Source organism: Pongo pygmaeus, chromosome 4 (assembly GCF_028885625.2).
Source record: "Pongo pygmaeus isolate AG05252 chromosome 4, NHGRI_mPonPyg2-v2.0_pri, whole genome shotgun sequence".
NCBI classification, from domain to species: domain Eukaryota; kingdom Metazoa; phylum Chordata; class Mammalia; order Primates; family Hominidae; genus Pongo; species Pongo pygmaeus.
This window is the reverse complement of record NC_072377.2, coordinates 111532457-111544871: the sequence shown is the minus strand read 5'-3', so window position 1 is coordinate 111544871 and position 12415 is coordinate 111532457. Positions and strand designations below refer to the sequence as shown.

Genomic DNA, 12415 nt, shown 5'->3' with positions numbered 1-12415 from the left:
TTGAGGCTGCAGTGAGCCCTGATTGCACCCCTGCATTCCAGCCTGGGCTACAGAGAGAGACCCTGTCTCAAAAAAAAACAAACAAAACAAAGGAGAATAAGGTTGGGACCAGATTATGGAAAAGGAAACCCTGGCTGCTGTTCTGTGGTATGACGAATGGGAATGCACAGCCATTAACTTTTCTGGAGATAATCCATCTCAGAGACAATCAGAATAAACTAGAATTTAGTCCCTGAGATTGGCTGTCCTTTTCTCCACTCAATCAACATAAAAGCCTTATCAAGGAAAGCATTTTCAGTGTGAAACAAAATGTACAATCCTGGTACCTAATGACTCACTCCTTGGTAAAATTTCATCTTCTACAGAGAGAACGTTAATTTGTTCAGGCCTCTAGGATTCCATTTGGAGCCTGCAGCCTAAATGAATGGATATTTCTATCTAGATACTTGTAATACCACCAGAAATGATAGGCATTGGGGAGAACATGGCTTACTGGTTAAGAAATACAACCAAAGAAATCATTGATTTGTGTAAATAAAATAGATAATTACCCTCATCCCTTTTTTTTTTTTTTTTTTTTTGAGATGGATTCTTGCTCTGTTGCCCAGACTAGAGTGCAGTGGCGTGATCTTTGCTCACTGCAACCTTCACCTCCCAGGTTCAAACAGTTCTCTGCCTCAGCCTCCCGAGTAGCTGGGATTACAGGCACCTGCCACCACGCCCCGCCAATTTTTGTATTTTTAGTAGAGATGGGATTTCACCATCTTGGCCAGGCTGGTGTTGAACTCCTGACCTAGTGATCCACCTGCCTCGGCCTCCCAAAGTGTTGGGATTACAGGCATGAGCCACCATGCCCAGCCTGTTTTGTTCTCTTATTAGAGACAGGGTCTTATCCTGTCACCAGGGCTGGAGTGCACTGGCACAATCATAGCTCACTGCAGCCTCAGTCCTGGGCTCAGGTGATCCTCCTACCTCAGCCTCCCTAGTAACTGGGACTATAGGCACTGCACCAGGCTAACCCAAATAGTATACAAAAAAAAAAAAGAGTGGAATGAGAACATTTATATATAGCAGCACAATATCCATGGACTGGTATGGGCATGGTGCGGGATCTATAGCCACCTCTGGGCTGGTTTTCTTTAGTGTCATCACTGTCATGTCTGGGTATACAGTTGCAAAAGCAGTCTCAACACCCAGCCTAGTTTCCTCTCTGCAGGATTTACATCCTTGTCCTACTGTCCTTCTAGCTTAATAGCATGCTCACTGCTCACACTCTTAACATGGATTGAAAAAAGAGCTCAGAGATCTTAACGTATTTTCAAAAGGAACAGGATCTTCCAGCACCCTAATTCTCTAAATTCTCTCAGCCTCAGTGCACATCCTCACATAAATATCTTCATCACCACCCCCACCCTCCAACACACACAAAATAACAAATCAAACTATGGTAGAATCCGGTTTTTAAAATTTAGGCTAGAAAAGATCACACTTAATTACCCTTGTTTTTCTTATGACGCCTAAGTAGCTTTTAATCACCACTCTCCACACCTGAGTCCTTCCTCCTCCCTATTTGTAGTCAGAACTCACAACCTCAGAAGCCCTCAGCTGGGTGCCCCTTGCTTAGGGATATCCCCATGCAGAGGCCCCAGTAAGTGCAGAGCTGATGCTATCAATCTGTAGAGTAGTGAAACGATATTCTAGATCTGTAGGGATCACCTGAGTTTCTAAGTGCATTGTAAAATTGTACTGCCCCTCTAAAACAGGTCATACTTAAAATTTGTTTTAGAGAAGACGAAGCTAATGAGAAAACTGAGGCATAGGCACATTCAGCAGCTGGCTCAAAACCACAAAATAAGTCAAAAAGAATGAACCAGGGAGAAAGAGAATCATTATGCATACACTCAAACCACTAAGTCATGTTTCTTAAAAGAACCCTCACCAAGGAGAATAATAATGAAAGGGGTTCTGAAAGGCTCACAGAAATATTAACTTTTTTCTAGGAGCTTCTTTGAATTGTATTAACTTGATGATTTATTAGTAATTTACTGTCATGGTACATTAGTGCTGTCTGATAATGACATTGTTTCTGTTAATATCTTACGAATGAGGAATGGGATTTGTGGCTTTGCTTTCCTTGCCTAACAGTTAACAGCCACCCTCATAGGGTATCACACAGAGGGGCAAAAGGAGCCTGTGGAGAAGAAATAATATAAATAGTTCCTCTTGTGGGATTCTAGGAATTCTGCCTTTTGTTGGAGTTTTTGTTTTTGTTGTTATTATGGTTATTATGGGGCTTCCATCTGAAGAAGAGGTTTTCTAAGTGAATAATTCTGCCTGTCTGGTTTGTTGCTGTTTCGTCTTGTTTTGTTTTGTCAGATAATACCTCTCTAGTACAGTAGGTTCACCAAAATAACCACAAACAAGAAAAGAAAGAACTGGCTGACCTTAAAGCCTGAGAAAGTCACTTAAATATTGTGTGGCCTTAGGCAAGGCCAGGTCTCAGAGAATAGTTAGAACACTAGTTGATAATAGAAAACTTTTTCTTAACTGTTCAAAGATGTTCATTGATTTTTAAAAATAGTAAAATATATAATAAGAAACTGAACTATATTTCTTCATGTTAAGGAGTTTCTTAGACAATTAAAATGATATGTAAATATTATCTTGCTTTCTGTGCCTGTGTGGACTAGATTTCCCCACTCACGTGATGGACGGAGGTGAAGTTTACATTCAGAATGTGAGATTTATTTAAAGCTGTCTTCAATTTTCCTTAGGCAGAACTAGAAATGGGCCAGGCATGGTGGCTCACACCTGTAATCTCAGCACTTTGGGAGGCTGAGGCAGGGGGATCACTTGAGGTCAGAAGTTTGAGACCAGCCTGGCCAACATGGTGAAACCCCGTTTCTACTAAAAGTACAAAAATTAGCCAGGCATGTTGGCATGCACTTGTAATCTCAGCTACTCAGGAGGCTGAGACAGGAGAATCGCTTGAACCTGGTAGGTGGAAGTTGCAGTGAGCTGAGATTGCACCACTGCACTCCAGCCTGGGTGAGGGAATGAGACACTGTCTCGGGGGAAAAAAAAAAAGAACTAGAAATCCTTCTTATAAGGGGACATTTTAAAATCATTCTCCAAAATCCACGTTATTTTTGGCTCATACCTAAACAGATATCAAACTATATGAGACAAATCATCCCCTTCTTCAATAAGCAGCAGAAACAAAGTTTGTTGTCACTGAGCTTTTAAACACAAGTGAAAGTTTGCTCATCCTTCAGATAAATATATTCAAAAAGCATGTTAATGTCCTATTGGAGTATTCCTAGAAATGAGTGGAAACTTGTCCTCAGCCATTTACTTGAGGTGGCTAAGAAAAAGTCATTGATCTACTGAGACTTACCTGCTGGAATTTAAATAATACTCAGGTTAGTTATTAGCAGTGAGAACTTTGCCTTAAGGAGGCAGAGAGATGGGAGGGGAGGGAAACAGTGGCTAGGATGGGTGGTGCTTCCCATTTCTCTTTTGTGTGTGGCTGCACAGCTGGAACTTATTTTACCTCCCTTGTCCTGAAGTTTACTCTAATTATTTGTTCCCTGTTACAGTTCCCTGGTGTTAAAACCAAGTTTTAACTTGCAGAATATGTTTTTCTATCCCTCTTGTTATGTGGTGGGAAACACATCCCTTTTCTCATTCTAGTTTTTAAAAGAAACATCCCCAGAGTCATATCAAAATTTCTAACATTTACATGATATTCTTATTTCTCCAAGGCCTCTATCTTTACTTAGTGACCTCCTTTCCAAATTTTACATCTTGGGCTCTGACCTTAACCTGCCCATGATTTAAGTCTTGAGACGCAGTGGCTGCGAGAGAAGAAATGTGTTGGCAAATTTAGTAGCTCCTGGGGTGGCACCATGGATGCAAGCTTGGTAAACCGGGGCCATGAGCAAGTCATTAAAACACATGACTTTTAAATCCCAAAAGTTAGAATGAGTGAGATGTATTTCATCATAACACATGATTTTGTTCTTTATATGAAAATGCTTTTTATGAAAATGCTTTTAAAAAAGGGCACATAGCCAGTTGCAAATTGTTGCTCTAGTATTCTTCCCTAAGAAGAGGCCTAACTTTTGTTTTAAGAAGTTTTCTGTGGATCTGGTAACCATTTTCCAAGTCCATATGGCTTTGGTTAATCTCTATTCTTTTCCCACCACTTCTTCTGTTTCCCCACTCCACTCATGTACACAAACTGGATTTTATTGATTCGTCAAATTCTAGGAGATATTTCTAGTAGTACCATGTATTTAAATGGGCTTTACTTTTTCAGCATTTATTGTGAAAGGAATATTAATGCTTAATTCCACCTTCACCTGCCTAATTTGCATATATTTGTGTTGTATGTTGAACTGCATGAAAAACCTACAGGGGAAAAAACTGGGCCGTGCTAACAGCTAATAGCCTGTCTTTTCTTTTGACTTGCACAAATTGAGAAATATTGCCTGTGGCAAGCATAATGGAAAACTGCATTTTTAATGCTCCCACACACACTCATTTCTTTAAAAAGAAGAAAGCGGCTGAATATTCTTAAAAATAAAACTTCCCAAAGTACCCAGATTGACATGGGACACAGAAAAGGAGGATTTTGGCTTTCAGAATTAAGATTTGAAGCTGAATAAGGTTAGGCAGAGATGTTAAGGTTGACTAATGAGTACAGTGTTGGGCCTGAAAATGTGAAAGAAATACCATATTTCCCTCCTTTTCTGCTAAAACTTTGGTTCTTCATGAAGAAGAGTGGTTGTTACCTTGATGATTAGGGAACTTTTGAGTTGTTTGAAGTCTCATAATCTTTGTATTTAACTTGATGGCCTGTGTAGAAGATAACTAATAGGAGTTTTTTGATAGTAAGAAAAGTTTTAACTTATTTTAAAATCCTTTCATTTCAGGTATTTGTAAAGACCACCTTTCCATTCTGTTTCTCCTATTTGAAGAAAGGCATTCTCCTTAAGATTTATGTTCACATTTTGTATCAACTCATTTCGGTTTACCCAGCAATTTGTAGTTAAAATGAGACATCATGCTAATTGCAAAGAACAGCACAGGTTGGCTGCATTAGCAAAAGCAAACTAAGTTGTATGGGAAGGAAAATGAAAAACACTTTTTAAATGCTGGAGTGAAAACATTTAAATTGATATGTCTTGTTGTATTTCTTCAACAGCAGCTTATAATTACCTCTCTTCAAGGCATATTTTAAGTGGACTTGTAACAGTAGCTTGAAATGTGAACTAGTAAGGGATCCAGTTGTTGAGCATGGCAGCAGAATCAGGAGTGCACAGCTCTGTGGGAGCAAGGGCATGCTGGCCATTAGCAGAACATGCCGGCGTGTCTTAGTCCTTCAGTCCGAAGTCAGCTTTAAGCCTTTAACTACACAGATTTGTTAGTGTACAGCGTTGTATCAGCTCTTAAGAAATTACCCCCAAATTTTGTGGCTAAAACAACATTTATTATTCCACAGTTTCCGTGGACCAGGAATCCAGGTGCAGCTTAGCTGGATCCTTTGAGTCTCTCCCAAGGCAACGGTCATCTCAAGGCTCAGTGAGAAGGATTCACTTTTCAGCTCACTCACCCGATTGTTAGCCAATTCAGTTCTTTGTGGGTTGTTGAACTATGACATCAGTGTCTTGTACCTCTTGGCTGGAAGTCTCCGTTAGTTTCTTGCTACATGGTCCTCTCCATTGGAAATCTCACAATATGGTACCTTGCTTCATGAGCAAAAGAGAGAGTGTTCACTAGAAGTAAGGCACAGTCTTTTGTAACATAATCAGAATGACATCCCATCACTTTTGCCATGTTCTACTCATTAGAAGCAAGTTAATAGATTCAGTCCCCTCTCAAGGGGAGGGGATTATACAAAGGACTGCCTACAGGAATGTGGGGGGGATCCATGGGAGCCATGTCAGAAGCTGCCCACCACAAGCATGATGGCAGTACCCGAAGGGATGTGTTCTCTACTATGTCTGAATGATAGATCTATAGTGAATTGTGATGTGAATGTTACATATATTTGCATTGCTAAATATAACTTTTAGAAGTACTGATTTGGGGGCACTGAATATCGTCATTTTCTATACCAAATTGGCTAAGTGCTGAGTCATGCTCACCTGAGCCCCAGGAGACCAAGATTTTTGGGAAGGCTCAAGTTAGAGCCCCTGTCTGAGGTCATGGAACAGAGTAAAAGTAAGGGGCCCTCATGGCCTTATTAGCAGGGTACTGTAAACACAGAGAACCAGAGTCTCCAGCTTGTATTTCATTATGTGTTAAAAGGTTTTGATTGGTACTTTGCAGCTCATTTGGGGGAAGGGACTCTATGGATTGATTTATAAAGTTGCTATTAAGATAATGGAATGGGACGTTGTGCTTGTTTTAATTGTCCCCATATCCCTACTCCCAATTTCCTGACTCCAACTTACACTTTAAGCAGTAAACTGAGTAAATGGATGTGAATTTGGGTTATGTGGCAACTGTTTAAGACATTTCTCATTTTAGTTGAAAAATTCTATTAGAAAATCCACGTATCTTCAGAGGAAGATTTCAGATCTAGATTTTTTTTTCACCTGTTGGCAAGTCACTGCCTCTTTTTGGTTGCCAAAGCTCCGATTTGGAAATTTAGGAGTCTTCTGTCCCAGTTGCTGCTGGTTAGCTTCTGGAGGACCTGTGAAGCCTCTGATAAACATGTCTGGGACACACTCTTGCTCCCTGCCCAGAGCTGTGCTGGCTCTTCATGTAAACCTCAGTTGTCACATGGATCCCTCCAGGTACACTAAACTGTGGTTCATATTTATGTCCCAGCTTGAAGAAGCACAACACAAGGGCAGGGACAGTTTGAAATCTTATATATCTTCACGTGCACAGCACCTAATAAAGAAGCTGATGCATAGTAGGCATTTTATTTATTTATTTTTTATACAGAGCCTAGCTCTGTTGCTAAGCTGGAGTACAGTAGCTCAGTCTTGGCTCAGTGCAACCTCTGCCTCCTGGGCTCAAGCAATTCTCATGCCTTAGCCTCCCGAGTAGCTGGGATTACAAGTGTGTGCCACCATGCCCAGCTACTTTTTGCATTTTTCGTAGAGACAGGGTTTTGCCATGTTGGCCAGGCTGGTCTCAAACTCCTGGCCTTAAGTGATCCATCTGCCTTGGCCTCCCACAGTGTTGGGACTGCAGGCATGAGCCACTGCACCCAGCCCATAGTAGGCATTTTAAAAGCATTTGAAATGATAGATGAAGCTGCAGTAATATGTAATGGATTTTTATAATTATTCACTATCAACTTTCAACATCGACTATTCATTCTCTAAGGAAAGCAGCACAAGAAGTTATATATAGTGAATATAATTTATGTATATAAATTTATATATATATTTATGTATATAATTTATGTATAAAATACTTACATATTTACTTTTAACTAAGATAAAGTTGGCCATGACAAAGTGATGTATCTCTAGAGCCATAAGGATTAATACTACCTACCTCCTGACAAAAACAAGGCATGTTTTAAGATTTTACTCCCTCATTTCCATCCTCAGCTCTATCTATTGCTCATAAATTGATCCTGAGATTTTCTTTATAAGTTTATTAGTGGGAATATTATATGTTTCAATTCCTCTGTTATGTTTTGTTTTTAGTGCTCAGTCCTCTGCCTTTTGTTTACTTGTGATTAGTAATGCACTTTTATATTACCTTATATCTTCAAAGAGTACTAATAATTAATTATCTGTATTTTTTAGTTGGTATAAGGGCATCCTACATTTGTCAGCCAAGAAGTGTGGGGTGACAGAACTTTGAGCATAACATAGAGGAAAGCCACACTTTAACTTTATTAAACCTTACATTAAAAAAATGGAGTTTTGCTACATATAGGAAAACGTTTTCATCTTTTTGGATTTTTCGTTTGTTTGTTTTTCAAGGTGTTAAATAAGAAACCCAAGTTATACTGACCTAGTAAGGCACACTTCTCAGGTTGGCTCTAAGGGTTAGGAGTTTACTCCTTGAGCTCAGGCCGGTGATGCAGTGATGATCGAGTGAATCCATGGCATGCAATCTGTGTTGTGTACTCACATATCACATTGTATGCTAATATTCTTTGTTCATAAATTTTTCTAAGGATTAGAGTATAATAGTCAAACAGTATCACAAGGCATCAGTCACATTTCCTGGTGATAGAAAATGAGGAAGTAATGGGGCAGGTTGTTAGGGAAGAGAGATTTTTATTTTATGTGTCATATAAATACAAATGCATTTCATATTTTTAATTCACAGAAGTATGGAGCACATCCAAGTAGCTAAGACTATGTCCCTCCTTGAGAGCTCATGAGAGAACTCTCCAGTTTTTTCCTGGATGGCGTATCATTTGCTGTTTAGTTATTGCCATGTGCCCTACAATAATTTTCATGTCCTGGATTTATTTCTCCTAAAGAAAAATCTGAAAGACCTGTACTAAATCCAAGAAGCTCCTCCCTAAACCAATTAAGCATTTGATTCTGTCTTCAGCCTGTTTATCTAGCAGTATCATCTGTAAAATCAGTTATTTGCATGTAGCAAATGAAGTTCACAAGGCTTGAAGTGAGTTCATCTCAGCTCAGAAATTCATAGAACAGCAGTGTGAACATCCATGTGTCACTTTTTTCACACTAACTCTCATGAATAAGACATATACTCCCTCAAGAACCCGTGGTTTTCCTAATGAATTGGAGTCACCTATGTGTACTGTATTTGTGATGTGCACATTTGCAGTTGAAGTCCACAGGAAGGACACCATTTCCTGGATCAAACCGCAGAGTGCAAATATTGTGCCCTAAATAACACACTAGTTACTGTAAATGTCAGTAGAGGGAGTTTTTCTGACTATGATTTAATGAAAGCCTACAGCAAAGCCAGCTGTTAGCACTTCTTAACTGCTTGTCAGAGCAACCAGGGGAGATAGGGAGGACCAAAAACACTTTTTCTCTATACTTTTGTTTTAAAATTAAAGTAGTTTTCAACAGGTGTTGAATAGGGACACTGGGGACCCTATACTACTTGACATTATTTAGTTGGTGAATTTAGAAGTTCTCCTCCAGGAGGGTTACTTGGATCTAGAATTACATAAGGAGACTGTGTAAAATTTGTTTGGAAGTTTGTATATTGAATCCTCTCACCTGCAAAAGAAGCATTTTTGTGTTCCGGGCTCCCCATGAGGAATAATTTAAAAATACAAATAAAAATAAAGGAGAGAGAAGACACACCAAATGCCGATCCCTCTCTTTGTCACTTTGGGTATTGCCAAACTAATTGTAAGCCATGTGTGATTTGATTGATGTCATCTGCTTTTTCTGAACAAAGAAACCGCTTGAAGCAAACACATAGGGAGGAAAGTATGCGACGCTCGTTTCTGTAATTTTTGTCATTTCTAGGATGCATTAGTAAATACATGTGGTTGTTAAGGGCCTTACTGCCCTTGGAAATTCCTTTGACATTTTGCTGTGTGTACAGAGGGGAGATAATCTTTCAACTGTAGGGAAAGTTTACAGTCTTATTATCTTGAAAAGGAGAAGAAAGTTTCTTCCTCAAGTGATTTATAACTTGAAACATGCTGTCATGTTTTGGTAAGCCCACTTTATTAATTCCATCCTTCTCTGTGGCAAATTGAAAAAAAAAATACATGTACCATTGCAACATAGTACTTTCTCAAGAGCATATTGTACTTATAATAGCATGATGGAAGTTACCGGGCTTGGGTTAGTCATATAGAATGCAGAGCCAAGTTCTGAGTAAAACCTCTAATTGAATTACCTGCAAAAGCACTGACAGACAAGCTTTCAGTACGGACAAAGCTCTGCTTTCCCCAGCAGAAATAGGTCACGTTTAAGTCTGCCTTGTAACTCTCTGTTATTGGTTTTTGCCGGCATGTTCACCTTGGGCCTCTGTTGGGCCCCTTTTCCTGCAGCAGAGGAGGAGCGGCTCTGTGAAAGCTGGAGGGCTCACACATTATCCTCTTGATTTAGAGAAAATTGATAACAGATCAAGTTAAATGGAAGAGACTTTGAAATAAAAATCCAAAGTATTTCTTCACAGATTACTCACATTCTTGCATGATTCTTTTATTGTATTGAAAAGAGAAAATCAGGATATGAAAGTAGCCTTTCTATAGCAGTGAGACCTGAAAAGTACTGTTTGTTTTAATTTGGAGGAGGAATTAGAGAAAGTTCTTGTTGTTCAAGTCAGGAAAGAATTTATTGTTCATCATTTGTATGTGAAAATGAAGAGTAATATGTTGTTGTTCTCTTCTTTCTCTCCTGCTCGCTCTCTGTTACCCACAGCCTCTGCAATCCCAGATAATGGAAGAAGGTCCTGTCTAAAGCTCAAAGTCTTTGTGAGACCGACAAGTAAGTTCACTAGAATGAGCTTCAGAGGGTGGCTTCACTGCGCATGCTTTATTGTGTGGTCTGGTTCACGGCGGTAAAACTTTTTTTACTGTTAAATCTTGTGTGGTATCTGTTTTGTATATCAACATTCATATTTTAGTTTTCATCATATTTTTTCTCATTCTTCATGATGCTTTTACTTAAGTACACAGCAGTTGCTAACTTGTTGTTTCTTAGACTGTTGTACATGCAGAGCAAATGGGAACAATATTGGCATTTGGAACATGCCATTGATTGTAAGATAATCTACTTTAAAAAAGAAAAAAAGGAGAGAAAGAAAAAAGAAAGAAATGGGAGTTTAAGGGTGTCTTCACTAACATATTTGGCTGTTATCTCTATTTTTGTTATAGATAGCTGTATGAAAACTATAGGTGTTCATGATCGTGTTTTCGATGTTAACGACAAAGTAGAAAATTCATTAGAACCAGCAGGTTAGTATGCTTAGAGAATCTCTTTTAACAAATGCATCTATTTCTCTGGTGCTTCAGTATTTTTTTCCTTTCTTCTTATCTGCATGTTTGCATGTTATAGTTGTTGTTCTGCTTTTGCTCATTGCTAGCGATGCTAATATGACTTATATTCTACCTCATTCCTCCAGTATCTTTGTGCAATGCATGTTAGATAAAATAAAATTTTCTTTTTTGGAATGGGTTTGAGCTAATGCAGTATCCTAATATAGAAGCCCCATCGGAATGCTAAAATCTCACTGCCTTTTACCATATCCTCAGAGCATGCTGGTGAATCACTGTGAATATTAAAGGATCTGTTTTCATATAAGACACAAAACATTTCTATGTATATGTTCATAAAATTTTATTTTTATGTCCAAATCTGTAGATAAAAGTAATAAGACTATTGCACAAAATAGAAACTAGTTCAACATACTTAGTTTTCTCTAGAAATTTACATGCATCATTGAACTGACCTAAGGAACTTTATTTTATTTAAATATTTTTGCTATTGTCAATAGTAATTCGTCTGGAGAAGTATAATCACATTGCCACCACAAATTCACACATCTCTTGCTGCCACAAATGTACCAGTAGCCTGTTGAGCCAAATGTGATCCTTGATTACCGAGGCAAAATAAGTTTTAAGGATAAATAAAACTTTTCTACGATTGACTTCCACACTCCTAACGTTTCCCATAACTAAAGAAAAATAAAACCTACCAAAGCACTCATTGAGGCATTAGTCTGTCGCATACTATGGATAATAAGAACCTGTAAATATCCATTCGGTTATCAATTCAATCTGGCCATTTAATGAAACTAGATTAACTGAGAGGAGTGGTTGCCCTCTGCCAACTGCTTATGGAGGGGTGTGCCTGGAGGCCCTGTGTGTTCCCTTCCTCTGTGGTGTCCTCTTCTCCCCCACCTGTTCCAGATCTTCACTGGTTTCCTTACCCATCTCCCTTGATCATCTCAAAGCTTAAGGGAAGTAAAATTATTTCCTCTTCATGGAGAGATTTGAGCCCCCTTATGTAAATGGATAATTTTTTTTTTTTGTAGAGTTTCTCTTCCTTATGGTCCTAGAAACTAACGGGCATTAAGGTCCACTTTTTTCTCCAATATTGTAACCAGGACTGCATAGTCAATGAGCCTTAGGGAAACTTACCCTGAGTAAATGCTGTGCCTGAGGATATACAATAGCTTTCCTGTTAAAACTGACAGAGTTAGTTTTTTCCCTGAAGCATTCTTGTTTTCTAAGGCAGGCGTCTCACCCAGAGCGCAAATGAGAGGTGTGTACAATGAGCTCTCCGAGGTCTTAGTGGCTCCCCAGGGATCAGTTAGCTGCTTTAGAAAGTTTAAGGAATGAATGCTGACATGAAGGCGTTTTAATTGTGTCCTGGAAATCTGGAGCCATGACTTTGGCTTCTTAAGGTATCAGAGTCCTCACAAGCTCGGGGACTTGGGCCATCAGAGGATCTGCAAATTACTCAATATCTCCCTTAACAACCCC

General features: G+C 39.0%; 1 protein-coding gene across 2 annotated transcripts in view; it reads left to right on the top strand.

Moving 5' to 3' along the window:
- The window catches only part of EFNA5 (ephrin A5), a 292590-nt gene that overhangs the window by 271409 nt on the left and 8766 nt on the right, over positions 1-12415 (top strand). The window contains exons 3-4 of one of the 2 annotated variants that reach the window (XM_054489785.2): positions 10350-10415; positions 10805-10885. In XM_054489785.2, coding sequence (XP_054345760.1) covers positions 10350-10415; positions 10805-10885 — 147 coding nt within the window. The remainder of the gene's footprint in view (positions 1-10349; positions 10416-10804; positions 10886-12415) is intronic. The other variant, XM_054489787.2, reaches the window with a different exon arrangement.